Below are 22,577 nucleotides of genomic sequence, written 5' to 3' on the forward strand. Positions count from 1 at the left end.
TTTCACAGCCCAGTGTTGTGTTGCTTCGTGCCAAAGAGCATGCAGAACTAGAAAAGGCGAGGCAGAGGACCTGGAGCAGTGGAAGAACCTGCCTCTATTAGAGAGCCATTGAAGATGTTTGAGTATTACGAATGAATGAATGAATGCACATTTCCTGAATATTCACTGTGTGCCAAGCCCTCTCCTAGAGAAGACAGGGCCTTCCGGGAAAGTGAGGTGGCAGATGACCGGGGGGAGAGACAGAACTGGAGGGACCCAGTCATCTGTAAGCGGAGAATGAGACGCCGGCACGTCATGTGATTGCTTGGCCCGTGCCCTTCTGTCCGAGACTTATCACTACAGCAAAAAGGAAGGGTTTAAAAAAAAAAGAAACGAGGCAGTGAATGCTTTGTAAACCAAGTAAGATAGAAATAGAAATGGTGCTGAGAGAAAGCAGTTTTGATTGGCCATTCGAATTTTGACCTGGGGAATCCTGGGCAAGCCGCCCCTCTGGGCCCCCTTGTTCTCATCTTTAAAGTGAAGGGGATGGACTTGGTGATCTCTAAGGACCCTTCCGGCTCCGAGGGTCCGGCCCTATCATGACAAAGTCCCTTTTCTCCCTCGCCATACGATTCTCTCTTCTGTCTCCTTTTCATCGTCAGACTCATCGGAAATGTTTAGCGCGGTGCTCTGGAGTGTACATTACAGATTTTTTTGAGTTACTGTCGAAGTGTCAGCCCTAGCTTATACTGACCATTCCGTCATTGCTTGCAGCATTTCTCAGATCTTCTCAAGGGACATTTTGGTCCTTTCATAAAAGTGTCCTTTCTTTGACATTTGATCTGTCGTCTTGATCTTCCTTCCAGGCTTCTTACTTCTTTATAGACTCATAACTGCTTCACACTGGAAAAGATCATAAGGAAGCATCTAGTTCAACTTTATTTAACAGGGAAGGAAACTGAGGTCCCCATGGGTCTGAGTGACAAAGTTCTATAGTCTCAGAACTGTTGGTGCTGCAGGGGAGACAGCACCCAAGGAAGGAGATCTTCATACTAATCCTGGCTCTGCTACAAACGAGCTCTGAGACTAGGATAAGTCACTTCACCTACAAGGTGATTGCCAAGATTCTCTCCATTTCAAATGTCTTGTGAGGTTTTAAGTCTTTGTTTTATGACTCTCCCCAGCATTATGTTGCTTTTGAAGTTTACCTGGTGGAACAGGTAGATATTGGAGCCAGAAGGGGCCCCCTGGAGGTTTACTGGAATTCCCCTTGGTCCGGATTGGGAAAGCCACTTATCCAAAGTCAAATGGAAAGTAAATGGGAGAGCCATGGTTGAAGAACCCAAGTCCTCCGCCATTTTCCCCACTGTTCCTTGTGGAAGCAAGCTGCTTCTTTGAACATGATCTTAGTATTCCAAGAAGCCAAGAGATGGGTAGGGTGGTAACTCTTATTCCCATGTTATAGGAGAGGAATTTGAAAGACCTGCCTGAGTTTATATTAGCTACTTAGTGTCAGAATCAGGCCAAAAGCCAAGTCAGGGGAAGAGAGCTCTGTTTTAGCCTATCTTCCAGCCTCACCGGATTTGCCTCCCTCTTTCCCACGTGGTGACCGGGTGAAGACCTGTGCTCTGCTCTCCTGTGGAGGCTCCATCTCCTGCCCCTGGCCCTTGTGTCTGAAATGCTTTCCCTCTTCACCTGCGCTTCTCGGCATCCCTCTCGCTTCCCGATGCGAAGCTTTTCCTGATTCCCTCCCCCAGCTTCGAGAAGCATTCTCCCAAACTGTCCTGTAGTGGCTGCTTTACAGGGGCTTCGTGTGTTCTCTCCATCTTTTTTCTGCATAGGTTTCTTTCTGCACTTATTTTCCCTGTTAGAATCTAAGACTTGTGACTGGATTGTTTCCTTTTTTGTACATGTGTATACACATATATAATACAAACATTAGACTATATGCGCCCCTCTTTGTGTCTGACTATCATCTACCTGTCTAGGTCATGTCCATCATCTGTCTTATCCTTTGTCTCTAATTTATCACCTATCGATCCATCATTGGTCCCTTTATCTGATCTATTCCCATTGGTTAGAACTGCGCCTGGCACCTAGTAGACACGATCGATGCTTGTCGGTCGATTTGCTGATTTATTGGCTGCTCACCCAGCAGGGTCAGAAAGCTGGGATTTACCCACACTCTGCTGTGGCGGCCCTTGCCCTCGGCCTCCTGTGGCTGTCATTTCTTCTCTTGTCAAGGCCTTTGTGCCCTGACCTTATGGTGTCCTTTACCCAGTTTATTTTCTAGAGTCTCAAGTCAAGAAATCATCTCTTGAAATGGGATTGTCTACCTGCCTCTTCCAGGAGCCCCCAAACCTGCTCTTATTTGTCACCACACACACAGCTCTCACCTTGAGCATCTCTCCTTCCCCTTGGTCAGTCTGTCCTTTCCCCACTGGTCCCTGGGGCTTTGACTTGGTGGGCTGGTCTCTGCTAACCTTGTCTGAGCCCAGATTTTATTCTCCTTTGCCTTATGTGCTTCTCCTTGCTGCCCTGGCTTTTTCACAGTCGAGCTTTTTATATTTTATTACCATTGTTTGTTTTTCTTCCAGAGACCTGGAGCTATGTGTCACTGTTATTCATGATGTAGTTTTCAGATAAAGTTCAAATTAAACTGTTATTTAAGATCCCAAAGAGCCTCCTGGTCTTTTCTCCCCTGCTCCATATGTTTTGCTCTGGCCCGGCCATCCTCCCTTCACCACGGTCTTTATTAGTTTAGCCTTTAAAACATCTGCAAATTCTATAATTTTTTTTTTAATCCCTCATCCATGGAGTCCCAGGAAAAGAGCTCACATTTGCTCCTCATCTGCAGGTTCTCCCTTTTTGGGTCCCCTGTCGTAGTTTAGGACTAGGCTTCAGAGGCTCATTTTTAATCTGATGTAATCTGGCAAGTTTTAAAGTGTCTACTGTGTTGCCAGGAACTATGTTAAGCTGTGGCTATATCAACTAAAAAAAAATGCAGCTCCTGTCCTCAAGGAACTGACGTTCTCCTGGGAGTGCCCAACATGAAACAGATGTGTGTGTGTGTCCTGGATGCACATGCATTGTACACATTGAGGAGGAAGGAGAGGTCAGGACCTGAGGAGAGATCAGGAAAGGCTTCTCCTGGGAGTGATGAGGATGTAGTTCTGAGGTGCTGGTGATTGCTTAACTAAGAGCTCTCACTCCAACATCCCATTAGGAAGAGAGCAATGAAGGCTTTCTTTCCTGCCCTGAGTTTGGAGAATACTGTGAGGTCCTTGTCGTGTCAGTGTGGGGCAGCAGAAGCTCTTTTCCCTGGCTCCACTTCAAGTATATGTTAAAATTTGACCAAGTAGTTCAAATGCTGCCCTGTTCTCCATGTTGCCTTCCGAGTCACACTCTTTTGTGTATTTTTATGTTTTCCTGCCTAGTGTCTTTTTTTTTTCCCAGGGGGTATTACTAGTGCTGCCCCTTCTCACCCCAGTATATAACTAATTCTTTCTTTGTAAAAAAAAACAAAACACATTGATTATGCTTTCAAATAATGCATCTCCTTCTGCACCTCTAAACGATCCCCTGTCAGGAATGTGGATCACATGCGTCACTTTCAGGGTTCTGGATTTGTGACTGGTCATCGCATTGTTAAATTTAATTGTGGTTGGACTCTTGAATATTTATATAGGTGGTCACCAAGGATTTAATTTCTAAATCCCCAAATGAATTACTAAAGTAAATGGAATTTATGGTAGTTTATTTACAATAGAGGGAAGATATTAAGGAATGAGAAAGAGAGAGAAACCTCCGGCTTCCTCTGAGCCAGGTAGAAGTACTAAGGCCCTAATCAGGGAAAAGAGTCTCAAGAGATGGGCCTTTGTTGGAAGTTTACACCTCTGAGAAAGGCAGGGTCATTAGGTCAGCCTTTCACTCACCAACAGTGACCATCTAAAAGGAAAAGTAGTCTGAAGTCTCCTGCAGGAGTTCCTTCAGGGGTCCAGTTCCTCCAGCCCAACTCTGAGTCAGAGAATCCTCCATCCAACTCGAGTCTTGAATTGAATATCTCGTCTTCTGGCCTTTCGTCCCCTTTTTAAAGATCTTTTTCTCTTGTGTCACCTCCCCTAAATTTCACATCTACCAATCACAGCAGACTCCTTTCCAGAACTGCCCACTCTTTAGTTCACACCTTCTTTGGTTAGATTATACCTTTTTTGGTTACTTAACACCTTTTTTGGTTAGTTCACCTTTTGTAGTTACTTAATACCTTTTTGTAGTTAAAATGGATAGATCTACTTAAAATACTGAGTTACCACCTTTTGGGGATTAAAATCTAAAAATAGATTGTGGATTACAATTCAATCTTCCCAATAAAGGAAGAAATAAATACCTTCATTGTTATAATCATGGGATTATAATTTAATCTTCACAATATAGGAAGAACTAAGTAGCTTCACTGTTAAAATCAGTGGAGAGCTAAATCCAGTCTTCACAGCATCCATCATTGTTCCTAAGTCTTTCAAAGAGATTGTTTTTCCCCACTATTGTAGTCCTTGTAACCATTGCTCTGGTTTGGCTCCCTTCTCTCCGCCTCAGGCTGTGGGTGGCTCTCTGAATCTGTCCCTTTCACTGTTTCCTATGGCATAATAAGATTTCATTATATTTCTTTACCATAATGTTGTTAGTCATTCTCTAACTATTGGGTTTCCACTTCTTGACTACAGCAAAAAAAAGGTTCTTTTTAAAACATTTTTGTACATTTTCCCTCTGCCTTTGACCACTTTGGGATATATGTATGCCAAATGGTAACATTGCTAAATGATGATATTCTTTTTCACAAGAGGATGGGATGAAGCTCTACCCAGATACTCTGGCTGCCTTCCATTTCAGTTAATAGAGTTTGCCCTCATTGGTTTTTTGGCCATTTTTTCTGGTTTTCTGATTGCCTCTGTCAGATACATCTTCTTCTCCTCTTCTCTTCTCTTCTCTTCTCTTCTCTTCTCTTCTCTTCTCTTCTCTTCTCTTCTCTTCTCTTCTCTTCTCTTCTCTTCTCTTCAAAAATTTATTATTTAATTAATTTGGAATATTTCCATGATTCGTGTTCTTTTCCTCCCTCCCCCCTCCCAGAGCCAACGAGCAATTCCACTACACCTTCCTTTTCTTAACTACTTGAGGTGTACCATTGTGGCATTTCCCCCAAAGAGGGAGGGAGTTCACATTTGGGTGGGTGCTGAGGATGGTGGTTGTTTACAGGCGACTGCTCTTAAGTCCCTTCTGGGTGTCCCTCTGAGTTTGTAGGGGAAATGGGAAAAAGAAAGATCACGCTTGTCCCTTCTCTGTTTTTGTCTTTGTGCCGGCACACAGGCGTGCTATGGAATCCTAAAGGTGCCCGAAGGCAGCTGGCTGTGCCGGACGTGCGCTCTTGGGGTGCAGCCCAAATGTCTGCTGTGTCCGAAGAAAGGGGGAGCTATGAAGCCAACACGCAGCGGAACCAAGTGGGTCCATGTCAGCTGTGCTCTGTGGATACCAGAGGTAGGCAGGGGCTGTGGAACCCCCGACTCTCCAGAGACCGGGAGAGAGAGCTGGGCCAGGGCGGACTAGGTCTGCCTTAATTTGCTCACATTTTTCTATCTCCGGTCTTTTTTTCCTCAGCTCAGGTTTAATTGATTTTGGACACTGACCCGGGATAATTTAATACGCCCACTTTGAGTCTGGCCTCTGTGATTTTGATTTCTGAAGATTGTTTCTTATGGGGCGATCTTATTGAAGGAAGGTCTAGGGCCACGATAGAAAATGATGCTGAGAAAGGAAAGTGAGCCATCCAGTTTGGCTCCAGTGGGGATGCTCTGCAGCGAGGACGATGCCTCCCACCCGCTATTCTTAACCAGGGACGCCTCTATTTAAAAAAATATTTTCATAAGTCTGTTTCCGTTTAATTGGTTTCCTTTGAGAATTCGTGTGCTTTGTCTTATGTATTTATAATTATGACTCTGAGATTTGGGGGTTTGGGTTATATACGAGTGTGCTCTTACAACAATGGCCCATATGGAAGTGTGTTTTGCATGACAATAAAAATGGAAAAAATAGGATTCTGGGAATAGGTTCATAGGTTTTTACTAGCCAGCTGAGGGGTTCCACAACTCACAAAAATATTTAGAAGAACCCCTAGGAGCCTTAGAGTGTTTTCTATTTCCCCCAGTACCTGACCTGATGCTTTTTTCCCTAGCAGATATTTGACAGATATCTGTGGAATTTAAAAATGAAAATAAATTTGAATCGATGAGATAGGTATTAGACTAAATAAACAGCATTTTAGGCCTCTTCCTAGAAAAGTTTTGGAAGCTTTCCTAGGCAATTGTTCACGCCGTGTCACTCTCTCTTGTGAGGCGGGGGCGGCGATGGACGGCGTGGTTCCTATTGATACGGGATCACAAGCAGCTCACCATCGTGACATCAGACATCTGGGTGAATACTGGAAAAGTACAGCCGGGTATTTGCAAATGTCTGTGTGCTTGCCGTCGTGTTGACAGAACATCTCCGTGTTTCAGTTTTCATCCAGCTGTTTGGCATGATGTCACTTTGGACAGAATGGGAGCAAAGATGCTCTGGTGGGAGAAGGGTATCTCGGAGACGCTTTTCTTCTCATTGCAGCCCCTCGCTGACAAGCAGGATCAGAATATTCACTTGATGCGCTCTCCAGGGTGGCTAGGAGCACCCAAAGAGAAACTAGAGACAGAGGCCCTTCGTCGCCTTTAACGCACGTGCCCTCGTGCCCATGCCCTTGTCCTCTTCCGTCTTGCCCTTAGGTGAGCATTGGCAGCCCGGAGAAGATGGAGCCCATCACGAAGGTGTCTCACATCCCAAGCAGTCGGTGGGCGCTGGTGTGCAGCCTCTGCAATGAGAAGATCGGGGCGTCTATCCAGGTAGTGAGCTGCTGGCAAATGAGTTCCTTCTTTGTCTGCATGTGCCAGAAAATGTCATGGAGAAGGAAATGCCGCAGGTGCCGTGGCCTGGCACGTCCCATGTGTCTTTATGGGTCTGGTTGGTCCTTGCTTCGTGTCTCTGTGACTTCATTTATTTATTCATTTATTTGTGGAAATTTTACTTTAATTAGTCAATTCAGAACATTATTCCTCGGTTACAAGAATCATATTCTTTCTCTGTGACTTTAAATGGGGCTTGATTTATCTGATGCTGGGCTAGAGCGATTGTGAAGAGAATGGGCTACGGGAGGGCCTTTTATTTCTCCATGAGGAGACAGGACGAGGTAGCGTTCTAGGGAATAGCGGAAGTAAGTGGCAAAGCTGCTCTGATTCCACATCTATGCTCCTTCCCGCGACTCCAATTTAAAGCAGGTCCCGATGAAGTCTCTGACGTCCAAGAAGAGACCCCTGGGTGAAGCGGTTAATGTAGGGCCTAGAACATGGGAGTGGCCTACTCAGTGTTTATTGCCTGGCTGACTCAAGGGGGAAAGGCTAGATTTTTCTTTCTTTTTTTTTTTTAAACTCTTACCTTCCGTCTTGGAGTCAATACTGGGTATTGGCTCCAAGGCAGAAGAGTGGTAAGGGCTAGGCAATGGAGGTCAAGTGACTTGCCCAGGGTCACACAGCTGGGAAGTATCTGAGGCCAGATTTGAACCTAGGACCTCCTGTCTCTAGGCCTGGCTCTCAATCCACTGAGCTACCCAGCTGCCCCCAAGATTTTTCTTTTAAATATGTATTTATTCTGTATTTCGGTGGCTTTTCTGTAAAAGTCCAACCTTTTGGGTCACTGGCCTTCCCTTCTTAGAAGAATGCTGGCTGCTGTCTGTGCCTTCAGAATCAGGAGGCAGCCTCAGAGTCCTTTCTAGCAGATCATTTGAACTCGATGGCATTTGCCTGAGATCTGAGGGAGAGGCGATGCCGTCAGCCACTCTAAAGTATCGCAAGGATGACTCTAATATCTGTCCAATCCTATCCAACAAGCGCCTCCTTAGTGCCCAGAATCAGCAAACAGCTTTGAGTTCCCGGGTCAAGAGCTAGATAGCATTGGTTCTGTCCTCCAGGGGCCCTTCGCAGCACTGACCCCATCGGGGCTTACTTCACATCCTGAGGATGACAACACTTTCAAGTATTACATAGCCAGACGAGCCTGGAATTCTTCGCAGACTTTCTTTTCTGAGGCAGATAAATTCTTATGATGATCATGTTCAAGCATGCTAAAACCATATTTAGAATTTAGGATTCATTTATTTTTTCCAACTTGTACACTGATATATTTTCCCCTTCACCTATATTACATAAATCAGAGAGATACATTCTTCTAAATACAATTTTAGACAGCTGCACAAGAATTTAGAATTTAGAAACTGAAGCCACGGGTCAATCTGAGCAAATATTTTTGAGCCCAATTGAATCCAACAAGAATTGACTAAGCACCCATCATACACAAGACCCCATCCTAGGGTGCTGGGGATATAAAGACAGAATAAAAAAAAGCTCTAGCCTCTAAGAAGTTTGCATTCCATCCTCTCTTGGAGAGAAAAATGTGCTTATAGCTGCTGATTAAGCTGTCAGACTGAGGGTGATTTCTAGGTCAGCCCGGTAGCTGACTTTCTGTCCCTCGTGCTGCAGCCAGGATTCCTGTTGAATCCAGTCCTGGTAACCTATATTTCGGAGCCCTGTTCCTTGGGCTGGGGCTGACACTTTGGCTCCTTAGTTCCTGCAGTTTGAGGGCTGCTGCCATCCAGGCTTTATCTGCCTGCTTTAGAGTTTGGGCTTTCCAAAGACTGTGTCTGCTTCTCTGGAAATAGCCTGGCATGCGATTGGGTTTACTTTTGGTGTAAAGCAGAAATACTCCTCCTGGTCCTGTAAAAATGGACTCGAATCCAGGACTTCAATCCCCAGAATTCCTTGCTCCACTCCCCCAAAATGCCTTGTAATCTCACCTGGGCCGAGAGCGAGATGGGGTATTTAAACCTGGTTGTGAATAGGCTTGGCCTCTTTTTACTTCAGCTTCGGAGCACAGGCGCTCTCCACCTAGCAGGCAAGATGTGAGTGGTCATGAATAGGCTCTTTGGGCCTAGACTTGTGCCTTTTTTACTTGTATTTTTTCTTAAATTCTCAACCTTTAATAAACCTCATAAAACAATAATACTCCTTGCAGAGAGAAACTAATTTCTACCTGCCTCAGCTTCCCAGAGTGCCATTATGTCTCTGTAATTGTAATGGTACCTTCTCTCACGGTGGGAAAATAAATAAGCTGTACGAGCAATAGACTCCTTGCCTCAGAAAACAAGTTGATCAGTTTTTCTTTCTTTGAAATCCTTCCCTTCTAGTATGAATTCTAAGACAGAAGAGTGACAAGGGCTAGGCAATTGGGGTTAAGTGATTTTCCCAGGGTCCAAGAGCTAGGAAGAGCCTCCCTAGTTGCCCCAATTATAGATTTTCAAGAAAAGTGATATAATGAATTCACCTTCTTTTGGGGGTCAGTGCTGTGAAATGTAAGAAATCTTGGTGCCTGGACCTTGATCGCACGATGCAGAAATAACTTTGGAGCTAGGTGGAGGGAATCTGGGAAATTTAGCTTGCAAACGGGATGGGAGGAGAGGAAGCTAGAAAACTTATCTTCAAGTGTCTGAGGGCCATCCTGTAGAAGAGGGATTCATCTTGCTCTGCTTGGTTCTTGAGGGAAGAACTAAAGACAGGGGGAAATTCCAGAGAGGCCGATTTCTATTGAACATAAAAGAAAAACCGTGGTAACAACTAGGACGGTTTAAAAGTTAAATGGACTGACTCAGGAGCTGTTCTCTGACCCTGGGACCCTAGGGAAGACTGGATGTGCATGTGTGGGTTATTGTATGGGGTTTGTTAAGGTATAGTTAGACTAGGGAGCCTCTGACATCCCTTTCAACTATAAAATAGGCAAGTCTTCAAGAAAAAAGGATTGGGTGTGAGATTTTATACAATCAATCTGGGAAAAGAGACAAAGTCCAGAAATGGCTTTCAGACATTTGCCGTATTTAAAGTCATTAGCCCTGTGTCTATGTTGGTTAAATATGCATGCATGCATGTGTGTAAGTGTATGTACGTGAGCATGTACTGAATTATGCATGGCGGGGAAGAGGCCATAGTAAATCAAAGAAAAGAAGGGGCGTTTTCTACTGAGATCGGCAAATTGTAAGAGCCCTCAGCTCCTCGGCTGATCATTCACCAGTTCATAACTATAACTCAGAGGAGATGGCTCCATGAAATTTTTCCTTCACTATTTCTCTATTAGAAAAGCTCTGATGCTTTTTGGGAGGTGAGGTGGGAGAGTTGTTCCTATTGATCTCATTTTCTTTCTCCTTATCATTCTTCTTTGGGGGAGGGCATCAATAATTTGGAGGAGAGAAAGAAAATTTGATGATTTTCCATATCCTTTCTCATTAGATTGATTTTATTTTTTAAAAAATTGTCTCTGAAATATTTGCAGCTGGAAAAGCTGTACTGTACATTTATGTGACATCTGGATGCTGAGTCAACTTGAGCAGGAAAACCCCAAGGAAGGATCTTTGCTTTCTTTACAGAATCCTGTCTAAATATCCTGTTGCAATTCATTTTTTTGGGGAAAGTTAGAGCGCTTCAGGTGCACAGTTTAAACCAGATATAGATAAATGCCAGATCCATTTGTTTCCACTCTTATTTCTTCTTTGGCTGAGCCCTAAAGGGGGGGGAGGGGAGAGCATTTTTTTATTTTTCAATGGCACTGGCTTGTCTCAGTGGGTAAATGCTTTCATTGAAGCTGATTCAGCCCATTTCTTGGAACTGAGATTAAATGTAGAAAAAGGGGCAGATTCTTTTAAGACACCTACTTTAGTTCCTGATGATGTGGGGTGACAAAGGGAGAAGGATTTTTCCTTCCCTTCTCTTGGGAAAAAGAAAGAAAAAACCCATTAGAGTCACCAGAGGAGTCATGATTGGGTTTGAATCATTTCCTAAACATTAAAATGATGGGGAAAGTCCCCAACTCTAAGCCCTGCAGGGTCTGATGACAAAATTCAGGATCTGTGAAGGAGTTGAATTAAGGTTTTCTTCTGGCGTGGGCCCATTGGATCTGTTCTTTTTCCCATAGCCCCAGCAGTCTCGAGGGGTAACACAGCCTCCCACAAAACCGTATTGCTTTTAAGGGACCGGCTACAGTCACTACAGGAATCTCCTTCCAGGAATGTGTCTCTTTATGGAGGAGCAGGGATTTTTCTCTCCATTGGAATTGGCCTGGGAAGAAATTAACCATTTCTCTCCTCCTAATGGTTTCTCTTCTCTTGTTGCCCATACCAAAAAGCACCCGATAGTAGGCCTGATTAAGACCCCCAGGGGAGGAAGGACTTTTCATTTCTGGTTTATTTTCTGTTTTCCGTTTTAGCAGGGATGCCAAGGCAGGGCGGGCTCAACCCCAGCGCCCCTCCTGGGGAGCGGGCGAAACATCGGCCGTGGGCTGCTTTAAACCATCCTGTTCAGAACGCGGCTGCCCAAAGGGTCTTCTTGGCCGGGCGTTTTAGACGTTTTAGCCTCCGGATCCTTGGTCTGGGAGAGAAGGCCAATTGCCTCCCTCCCCTTCAGCGTCTCCCCTCATCTCCTAAGTGGGTTTGAGGGCTGGATTTAGCGTCTGAAAAGTCCAGGTTTGAATCTCTGCCTTTCTCCTTGTGTGATTCTGGCCGAGTCACATCATCTCTCTGAGAACTTGTTTTCCTTATTTGTAAAATGGGGATAATCATGGCTCTTCCATCATAGAACAGTTTTATCAGGTGAGAGAATGTCTATAAAAATGTTTTGCAGATTTCAAAAGCTCTCCCTTAGTATCAGGGATAGGGACGACTTACTTCCTTAGCTCGGTGTTCTTCCTCTCTCTCTCTCTCTCTCTCTCTCTCTGTCTGTCTCTCTGTCTCTCTGTCTCTCTGTCTCTCTCATAGGCCTTGGGCTCATTTCCCAGCTTTTGACCCAACCGGGCCTTTTTTCTTCTGCAAGGATGTGTCTTACCTCCCTCTCCCCAACTTTCCGTTCTCACTTCCTGGAAGCTTGCCCAGACTTAGGGAGTTGGGATGAAGCTTCTCGTTCCCTCTTGGCCTTTCCTGGGGGATTCTGCATGAAACTAGATAAATCTAAAACCAGACCAATACCACCACAAACAAGTGTGCAAGGGCGCTGGTCTGTAGGTGATTTCAACCAGGCAGCCCAGCAAAACAGAGCACTGGGCCCCAGTTCCAGTCTGGCCTCAGATACGCACTTGCTGTGGCCCCAGGCAAGTCATTTCTCATTTGTAAAATGAGGATAAGAACAAGCAGCACCAACCTCTCAGCGGGCGACAAGGATCCCCCTTTCCAGAGAGAGGAACCTGAGCCCCAGAGGCATCATCCAGGGCCTTGCTTGGAGCTATTTCCAACGACCCAACGAGATGATATTTGTAAGTAGGCCCCGTGTCCATGTTATCTATCGTCACTATCGTCCTCATCGATGGGATGATCAGATTCATGTTTGTGCCACTTCCTGGAGGCCTCCACTGTATAAAAATGACCACCCTACCTACACTAATTTACTTATTCAGAGCCATACCTATCAAACTAACAAAAACCTTTTTTATAGGGTTAGAAAAAATTATAACAGTTTTTCTGGAAGAACAAAAGGGATATCCAGGGAAATAATGAAAAAAAATGTGAAGGAAGGAGGACTTGCAGTCCCAGATCTCAAAACTGACTATAAAAAGGCAGTGGTCATCAAAACAATATGGTACTGGCTAAGAGACAGAAGGGAGGATCAGTGGAATAGACTTGGGGTAAGTGAGCTCAGCACCCAAAGACCCCAGCTTTGGGGGCAAGAATCCACTATTTGACAAAGACCGCTGGGAAAATTGGAGGTCCCAAATGTAAGGGAAGCCCACATCCAAACGTAAAAATGGGATGATTTTCCCAAAAAGGCCAAGTCATGACTCTTGAACATACTCCAGTGGTAGGGTCTTTTTCCACCCCCAGCCCCCTTCCCTGATTTCTTCACTCTCCTTCGGTCTCCTGCTCCCGTGTCCTTTCAATAATACTTTGTTCTCATCTCTTCCCTCCCTTTCCCGCTCAGTGCTCTGTCAAGAACTGCCGCACCGCCTTCCATGTGACCTGTGCTTTTGACCGCGGCCTCGAGATGAAGACCATCTTGGCGGAGAACGACGAAGTCAAGTTCAAGTCATACTGCCCGAAGCACAGCTCGAGCAAGAAGTCGGAGGAGGAGAACGTGGGCGAGGGCCCCCCCCGGGAGAACGGGGCTCAGGCTGCTTCCCCCCTGCGCCCCCTGGAGCCCTTCGACAGCCTCGAGCAGAACCAGGCGGAGGCGCACCGCGTGAGCGTGCGCAAGCAGAAGCTCCAGCAGCTGGAGGACGAGTTCTACACCTTCGTGAACCTTCTGGACGTGGCCAGGGCCGTGCGGCTGCCCGAGGAGGTGGTGGACTTCCTGTACCAGTACTGGAAGCTAAAGAGGAAGGTGAACTTCAACAAGCCCCTGATCACCCCAAAGAAAGACGAAGAGGACAATCTAGCCAAACGGGAGCAGGACGTCTTGTTCCGGAGGCTACAGCTTTTCACGCACCTCCGGCAAGACTTGGAGAGGGTAATAATTGACACCGACACCTTATAATGAGTGCCCTAGTGAAGACGACTTGCAAAGAGTTGTCCCTTGCCACGCGGGCAAGCTAGTTTCATTTCTTTTCACACCTGCATCCATTTTGCAGCAGGGGGTTTTGGTTGGTTTTAAAACAAATTCTGAGCCGGTAAACTCTGTATTTGTTTTCAAGATTGCCCTAGAGGGAGAGTAGTGGCCTCTGCATCTCTTGAAATCTTTCCTACACGTCCTCCTCTTTCCCTTTCTTCCCCCTCTGCGGGGTCTCTCTGTCCATCCGTCCGTAGGGAGGGACTTTTCTTCCCCCTTTACAGAGAGAGGAGCCCGAGCCCCCAGGCACCCTCGCTCAGAGCCCCTTTCCAGAGCCGCTGCTCGCTGCTTGGGAGTGAGTCAGGTTAGAGAACGCCCCGTCACTCGTTGAGCCTAGCAGGGTGCTGTCAGCAACCCTTCCCAGGCCTGGCCGCTGGGGGGAGGAGGGACGGGGGACGGTGCGCAGAAGCCGTCCCTGGGGAGGAGGCGCCAGGTGCCCCGGGAGCTTTAGAGGAGAGACGAGGATAAGCGGGAGCCCCTGGGCCTGCGAGGAGGCGAGAGTGGGAGCCGAGGAACCCCCTTAATGCTTAGTGTCATTATACAGGATTCGCACACTGCATGCGTGGATGTTTGAATGCAACACATAGTGGCTAGCCGCCCCCCTCCCCCCCGCGACGCTCCTGTCCCTCCTAGAGCAGAGGGCGGCCTTGGGCTGCCCCCCCTCCCCCCAGTCTTAGGAATGGCCTAGAACCGTGACGGTAGGCTCTCTTTTCCTTGCGGGTTCCCTTCCGCTTCCCGGGGGGATGTCCAGAAGCACCCCGCTAGCTAGGCTGGGCAGGCCCAAAGGGGCCCAGTCACCCCGGCGACTCTGCTGCTGGTTCCCCTGACTGGCTGCTTGGGGTACCGGGAGAGGCAGGCATAGGAAGGGACTGAGTTTACAGGAAAAACAAAGGGACCAAAAGAGTAGAAGGCATTCCAGAGGTAGCGAGCCCCGAGAGGGAGGGTCTGGTCTTAGCTAGCCCAGACTCACCGGGGAAGCCCTGTGAGCGCACCAGGGAGTCGCGGAGGATGGGGACGGTTTTATACCTGTCCCTTCCGGCCTCTGAGTGGGCACATGCGACCCCCAGGCCAGGGGAGGGCAAAGGGAGGCCCGTGCTGGGGCAGCACCCCCGGGAGCAGGGGAAGAGAAGGCCCCGGGCCTCTCGGGTTCCCCAGAGATGAGGAAGAGATGCTAGCAGGAGGAAGGGGAACCTGGATGGTCAGCCACCAGACCAGTCCAAACATACGCTGTCCACTGGGAACGTGAGCCATTCACTGTGTCAGCTAGTCCTTGGGAGGAGAAGGAGGTGAGAACGCTAATGTTTGGCTTGTATTTGTCTTACAATCACCACAAAATAAAATTACAGAAAATGCTTGTGGTGTATTGACTTCTTCCTGTTCCTGAGTTACTCGGCAGGTTACCATTTCATATATGATTAAATTCCAAACACCACCTTTTGGAGTCTTCATCGTTACCTTTTAAAATGGAAGGACACCGATGATAAACCACAAGTAGGGGCGACGAGGAGATTAGAGCTCGTCTTTATTTTGGGGTGGTTTATCCGTGCTGGATTAAAGATCCTCAGAGAATTAGGGACTTGAGGGCCGTAGTTTTACATCCATTGATCAGTATGAAAAACAAAACAAAACAACCAGAGTTTACAAAAATTAGCCCCAGAATTAGCACAGAAGGCTTTCCAAAATCAGAAAATCAAGCACTAACCAGCCAAGTCAAAGATGCCCTCCGTTATTACAAGCAGCAGAATAATGCCTAAATGAGTCGTACTGTCAGCGCTCATCACTGGTTCTTTTAAATTAAAAACTGCGTTTCGTAGTGGCCAGAATGAAATGAAAATGGGTTTAAATTCCTGGCGTTGATCTGGACGTCTCACACGGTATTTCCGAGCCGATCCCTCAGCTCAGAAAAATACTTTGACCGTAACGAAGAATTATCTTTCACAACACTACCGGCAGCAGGCCTGGAATTCCTTTTGTAATTGTTCTTTCCTGCCTGGTTCACCGATACACATTCCGCTGTGGCCCCCATTGGGCTACTTTGTGACGAATCCGTCTCACGAAGCGATGGCCTTGAGGAAGGCCTAGTGCTTTTTTAGGCTACATAAATGCCAGGCATGTACATTACGTAGGAATATGCGTTCCGTGTTTTCACACCAGGAGCAGTGAGTGAGCATCAGAATAAGTCCCTTCTTTGGAACTGTTAGATACCAAAGAGGCCAGGAAGCAGCACCTTGACAGGGTTCTTATTTCCTGCCCGTATGTCTCTCCTGAGCATAATGTTCACAGACCCAGAAAACTTGTGCCCTGGGATCTTCTCCCAGCTGTCGCCCGGTGCCCGAGACAGGTGGTTTCCAGGGGTGCTGCCTGAGGAGCCCGCTAGGAGGGCAGGCTTTGGGGGGCTCTTCTCCAGAGCTGTTAGGCGGGCCCCATGCACAGAACAGCGTCCCCCCCCCCCCCCCAGCTACTTACCGTTCTCCATCCCCATTTATTGATGACACACGGATGTGAGGACAGGGATGGGGGAAGAAAAGACGAATAGGTCAGGGAGAGAATTGGGGCAAGTTGAAAAAGGCACGAGCTGCTTTAAGTGGGACAAAATGAAGCTCAAATAGGTCCTGGGTAAATGCTGACTGTCCGTAAAAAACGGTCCTGTGGAAAGGAAAAAGCTAAAACTGTCTCCACAACAACACAAGCCAAAATTTAATTTCCTGTCCTATGCGTAGCGCCATTCTGGGTGCTGGTGGTAGGGATGGGGAAAGAGATAAAAAGTTGAGATTGAGACACGATTTCTGCCCTTTCCAAGAAACTGATAGTCTGGGAGAGGGATCAAATATTAACTCAGATAGCGGGACTACACCACACAGATAATTAGGAGGCTCATGGTGAGTGCCTTCGAGTTATAAAATTAAGTTTCTGTAACATCTGAGGGGTAAAGTTATTGCTGTTTTGGGGAAGCTTCCTGGAGCAGATAGCACCCAAATTGGGGTTTAAAGGATGAAAAGGAGCGGACAGGGAGGAAATCCCAGACATAGAGGACAACGGAGCGAAGGACCAGAGATGTGAGTCCAGCTTATGTTTGGGGATAGAAGGAGTTTTCTTGCTGAGTTTCTGAAGATTTTGAGGCATTATGGCAATAAATGTTAGGAGGCACATCAATGTTAGGTTGAGGCACATCAAAGCCAGTCAGAGGATGGTGGTTATTGAAAATTAATCTAGAACTTTCTCATCTCCTGCTGACCACTTTCTGCCATCTGGCTTATCATAGGTCGAGTATGGGATGAAAAGAGAGGGGATGATTTAGAGCAATTTCACATTTAGCAGCTGTGGTCTTCTGATTTGGGGGGGGGGAGACTAGATAATGAAAATACTAACAGAAATGGGAAATTCTGGGTAATAAGAGGATTTTGGTCATCTGTACTCTCCCTGCCTACTATTTTTGGGGGTAATTTCAAGGAACATAGCTACTTACATAGGACCTCATTACCCACACATGGCAAATGTGATTTACAGCTCCTCAGAAGTCGGTGAATTTGTTTATAGATACTCTTTCTTGGGCAAAAGTGGCTTCTTCTGATCTTATTTGCATTTACACTTTTCCTTCTCAAAAGATTTTGGCTCCTACCACTTTTTAAGCTTTGTTCCCAGGTCTCACGAGTGCTTTAACAGGGCTTATAAATACCTTATTTTACATTTATCTTCAGAGACCCTTCATATTTCCTGGAATATTTTTAAAGTAAATTATTAGCTTTAGGAGGTTCTGTATGAGAATTGTGACAGAAGAAGCACCCCTTTAGTCAAGGCCATTTATAATTAAGTGATATAATTTATTTATTACTGGTGAGGCTAAATCTTCTTGCAATATATATATATATATATTTATGTACATACACACTTAATCATACATGTATATATACATGTTCTTGCAATATATATGTATGTATATATACACAAATATGAGGATTTCTTAAAAGTAACTCAAGAGACAATTAGAAAGTTTAAAAATATTTTTAAAGATCTTGATAGTCAATGAGAAGGTTATTTGCTATGGATCAGGAAATCATTATGATTGAAAAATAAAATCATGACTGAAAAATGAGATTCTATTAGGATTGAAAAAAAAGCCATCTCCTTTCTCTGAGTGATTCATGTGATCTTGAAACTGAGGATTTCTTGGCCCAAATTCAGAGAATTATAAGTAGAATAATAAAGAGGCAGAAAGGTTTCATTATTGGTTATGTATCGTGCATACTGATTCAACATGAACATTTTCGATGGACTTTTGGAGCAGTGCCTCCACGTTATAGAGTCCTAACTTACTAGTTTCATGTGGGTTTCATCGGTAATCACAAGACCAAATGGCAAGATCTGTAACTTCTGACTTTTGCCATTTAAAGTCAGGGAATATAAAGAAGTAGTTCCCAAAGGAAGGTGAAAAGCCTTGTTATGGACACAAGTCAAAAGTAGTAGAGGGGAGAGCACAGGAATACCTTGTGTCCTGGTCCCACTGTGATAGTAAAAGTTTATTGGGGGCGTTGAGCTTGTGGGATGGAGATTCCAACAAGGGAATGAATGCTTTTGAGATTTTTCTCTCCGAAAGGTTTAATGTCACCGCCTATACTCTCTCTCTCTTTCTCTCTCTCTCTCTCTCTCTCTCTCTCTCTCTCTCTCTCTCTCTCTCTCTAGAGGCTTGTAGAATTTAGGGAGAAAATCTGTTCAACGTGGAATGGTTTCAGAAAGAATCAGTTCCACCAGTCACAAAGTGTCCCTAGCCTTATCTGAGGTTTGCTCCTTTTCCAGTTGTAGTTCTGAAGGAGAGCCAGAGCCAGCAGTTTTAAGAAATTTGGGGAATTGGTCCAAGGGCTTGTGGAGCTTGAAGTTTGAGAAAGTATAGTAAGTTTTAATATTCGTAATGTGGCACCAGACGCCGGTAGGTGGCAAATCTATATAGCATATTTAGTTTGTGACTGAAGCCCAGCAGCTTCTCCAAATAAGACTCTTGGCACTTTGATGTGCTTCTCACTGGCTTATAAAGAAACCAGGAAGGGAACAAGATAGCATTATCTCCCTGATTGTCCAAGTTGAAGGGCTTGGACACAGAGCTGGACTGTCAAAGCTGGAGGTAAGATCCCCGTGTGTTCTGACTTCTAGTGGATGGCCACCCCTTTCCCCACAAGCACACCGGCAGGCAGCTTTGATGGGAGAGAGCCCTGCTTAGATTCCGGGGGCATTTAGGAACCCCATACACGAGGGGATCTTGTTTGGGGGTTCCTTCTTAGCCTCCCTTAACCCTATAACGATTTCAGTATTGTCAGGTCAGCAGATGCAGGCTAAGTGGACAGTAGAAGGCAGTGGGTTATCCGTCCTGGAGTTTTAGCTTCAGAACTTGCATGGAACTCTGAAAAATGAGGTGGTAGGAAAGAGAAAAAGGAGAGACCTTTGGCCATTGGAGGGACGTCCAAATGCACTGACCTCCTCCTCCAGGTTCCATTCTCCTGCATCCAGAGTTTTTCTGAATGTGGTAGGTTAGCATGGGGGATGGTAGGAGGCAGGACACACATTCATTAGAGCTCTAAGTGCCCTCTCTGCAGTCTAGCGCCTCTCCCCAGCAGTGTTCCTGCTGCCTGATCAGAGAGAAATGAGGGGAGAAGCGGTGCCAGCAGCCCAGGAGGGCTTTTAAAGAGTGATTAGAGTGCTTTTTAAAAATTTAAAACCTTTAGTATCACCCCTTTGTTCTGGCAGGCATCCTGCCTCTCCACTTAAAAAAGTCTCAATACTTTTTCTTTAGTGCCAGCCTCTGTCACAATACTTGTTACTATTGCACTAAAATGTAACTCATAGTCTTTGTTCTGTCTGCATTCTAGGTTCGGAATCTCACGTACATGGTGACTCGCAGGGAAAAGATTAAACGGTCCGTGTGCAAGGTCCAAGAGCAGATATTCAATCTTTACACTAAGCTTTTGGAACAAGAAAAACTTTCAGGTATGTATGAAAGCCCTCGTAGGTTCAGAAGTCTGCAGCACACTAGGCTCTTCTCTGGGGAGGGGAGAATCGTCCCTCTGATGGGCTTTTCTCTAGCCTACGGCGAGAGCCTAAAGAGTAAAGACTTTTTATATTTAAGGAAAAGTTCAGGCAAGTGCGGGTGTAATTTAAACATTTTAACCTTTGGTGTTTTAAGCCTTAGTGGATATAGTTAATATAATTTTGTGCTCTCATCCACTTAGAGCAGTGATTTTGTTGGAGGACCTTCTGAAAAAATTGGATGTCATTATGTCTCTGTTGATGGAATTGAGATTCAGTTCTGAGGTCATTAACCAAGCATTCATTCATTCATTCATTTATTTGCTCATTCATTCATTCATTCATTCATTTATCTATTTATTTATTTAATTTGGTCAGTTTCAAACATTTCATCGATATTTCTTGATGATCTGCTGTGGTGTGAGCCTGGGACGGGGAAGCCACCCTACCTTCCAGGAGTGGATAATCGGCTTGGGGTGGGGGAAGAGATTCAATTCATGGCCAGCCAGTGGGGAAAGCCACTTGTTCTGGACTCTTGTTTTCTTATCCGTAAAGTGAGAGTTGGACTAGGTAAACTTGGTTTGTCGGGGTCCTTTAGGTTTCTGACATTCTGTGATCCTAAATACCAAAATAAGTACGGCCATTGCTGCGGGGTAGGAATTCAGAGATCAGGGAAGGTCGATGTCAGATATAACAGTGGAAGCTTCATGGAAGGCAAACTAGATCTTTAAGAATAGAGCGCATTTGTATAGGTTAATAGGAATAAAATAAGAAGTACCAACAGGACCTATAATTTTTGAGCCAAGTTTTAAAGACTGCATATATTTCATAAGCAACTTCCAAAGGCGGGATTCTTAACCCTTGATAGTTCCATGGATAGCTTTGAGGGGAAGGGGGGACTCCATACATTTTGGTGGGAAAAAACATTATTTCTTTATTTCATTATCATTGGATCTTTTGTAGTTTTATATTTTTATTTTATGCATTTGAAGACATTGTGAGAAAGGGTCCCTACGTTCGCTAGATTGTCAAAGGGGTCTATGATATGAAAACAGTTAAGAACCTCTGTTGTAAAGATTTCCTTCTTTTTTTTTTTTGCTCATTCTGCTTCAGTCAGACAAGTTAAAAGTAATTTTACTTGTGCATTTATTTGGAAGACTCCCACTAGTTCCCCATATGTGGCTCATTGGGCCGGGCCAGGGTTCTATAATACTTGTCCATGTTGTTGACACATTTTAAAACTGAAGTCCAAACTGTGACTAACACCAACTTTAACGGATTACAGCAAAATGTTACTAATGGTAATTTAAGTATTCCTCTTCAACGCTGCTCCCCTGAGGAAAAAGATAGTTTATTAATTGGGCTAATAGTGTTATCTCCCATATCCTCAAAGTACTGGCGTTCAGTAGTATTAATTTAATGGCAAAATTTGACTTTTCTTCCCAAGAATGAACACTTTGTAGATATTTCTGGCAGTGTGAATGTTAGAAAAGTGTGCATTTTAGCTGTAAGACCTAAAATGGCATTCCTCTAACTGGAGTGGCTTATATAAAAAAGGGGCATGTCTTGCTGTATAACTTTATGAATCGGTTCAACAAACATTAAACCGCTGTTGTAGGAGATAAGACAGATCATTATAACGCACAGGATTTCATGATCACATCAGGGAGTTGTAAAACAAAGCGGCATGTCTGGGGCAAGAAAAAAAGATGGTTAATGATGGAAGGTAGAGAATCGGGGAGCAGTAAAGTATTTTAATTTGGCTTTAAAGGGTGAGTAGGAATTAGCAGGCAAAGAAGAAGAGAGAGAAGATTTCAGGCATAGGGAATAGCATGAACAAAATCATGGAGGCAGGTAAAGCATCTCTGGGAAATGAGGATTGTTTTTTGGCATATATTGAGTTCACATTCAATGTGACAGGCTGGGCAAATAATATGGCGCCAGATTGTGAAAGACTTCAAACAATAAGCAAGGATAGTTGGTGATAAATAGGGAGCCACTATAGATTTCTGAAGAGTGACAGGACCAGATCTTTGCCCAAGAAAGGTTACACTCTCAGGAGCATGAAGGATATATTGGAAGAGATTAAGTCGAGGCAGAGGGGTCAGAGGATGTTGGAACTGGAAGAAACCTTAGAGATTATCCAGGTCATATCCTTCATTTGATTGAAGAAGAAACTGAAGTCCAGAAAGATTAAATGATCTTCACAAGGTAATAGAGCAAATCAGTGATAGAATCTGAAACAGAGCAATGCCTCCTAGCTCCCAGGTCAGGACACTTTTCGGTATTCCACACTGTCTTCCACTGGGTTAAAAAGAATCCTCGTTTTGGGCAAAGTAGGTGATCAACAGGTAGATAATAGATAAGACAAATGGATATACTGAAATATGTCAAAAATAACCACCCCTTTTTTGAGGTGGGGAGAGTTGATTTTTATTGTCTTTTTAAAAAAATATGAGGCAGCACAACACATCTAACTTTAAATTCTCTTTAGTGTAGTTTTCATTTGAAAATAATTTCATATTAATTGTCAGATTTGTTAGAACGCTGTCATAGTAGTTCAGGAAGGCAGTAGTAAAGTCCTGTACTATCGTGGTATCAGTGGAAATAGGGAAGAGGGGAAGGATGCAAGAGATGACGTAGAGGTAGAATCAGTAGGACTTAGTAACCGATTGGTTTCAAGGTGGGGAAGAAGGAAGTGTCAAAGATAATCCCAAGGTTTTGAAGATGGAAGACTTAACCGTGGTACTATAAACAGAAATAACGAAGCAAGGAGGCACAAGTTTAGGTGGGGGAAGAGATCATAATCTCAGTTTGGGGATGCTGTATTTGAGGTACCTGTGTACATTACTTTAAGCAATCAGAGCTGCAGGTCTAGAG

The 22,577-nt window shown here is 45.0% G+C and overlaps 1 protein-coding gene across 5 annotated transcripts in view; it reads left to right on the forward strand.

Moving 5' to 3' along the window:
• The window catches only part of JADE1 (jade family PHD finger 1), a 90,149-nt gene that overhangs the window by 59,999 nt on the left and 7,573 nt on the right, over window positions 1–22,577 (forward strand). For 3 of the 5 annotated variants that reach the window (XM_007496353.3, XM_007496355.3, XM_007496354.3), the window contains 4 exons: window positions 5,341–5,508; window positions 6,783–6,899; window positions 13,059–13,583; window positions 19,541–19,658. In XM_007496353.3, coding sequence (XP_007496415.1) covers window positions 5,341–5,508; window positions 6,783–6,899; window positions 13,059–13,583; window positions 19,541–19,658 — 928 coding nt within the window. Of the gene's footprint in view, window positions 1–5,340; window positions 5,509–6,782; window positions 6,900–13,058; window positions 15,035–19,540; window positions 19,659–22,577 lie in introns of those variants that run through there. The other 2 variants (XM_056802699.1, XM_056802700.1) reach the window with 1 other exon arrangement.

This window comes from Monodelphis domestica, chromosome 6 (assembly GCF_027887165.1).
Source record: "Monodelphis domestica isolate mMonDom1 chromosome 6, mMonDom1.pri, whole genome shotgun sequence".
Taxonomy (NCBI): Eukaryota; Metazoa; Chordata; class Mammalia; order Didelphimorphia; family Didelphidae; genus Monodelphis; species Monodelphis domestica.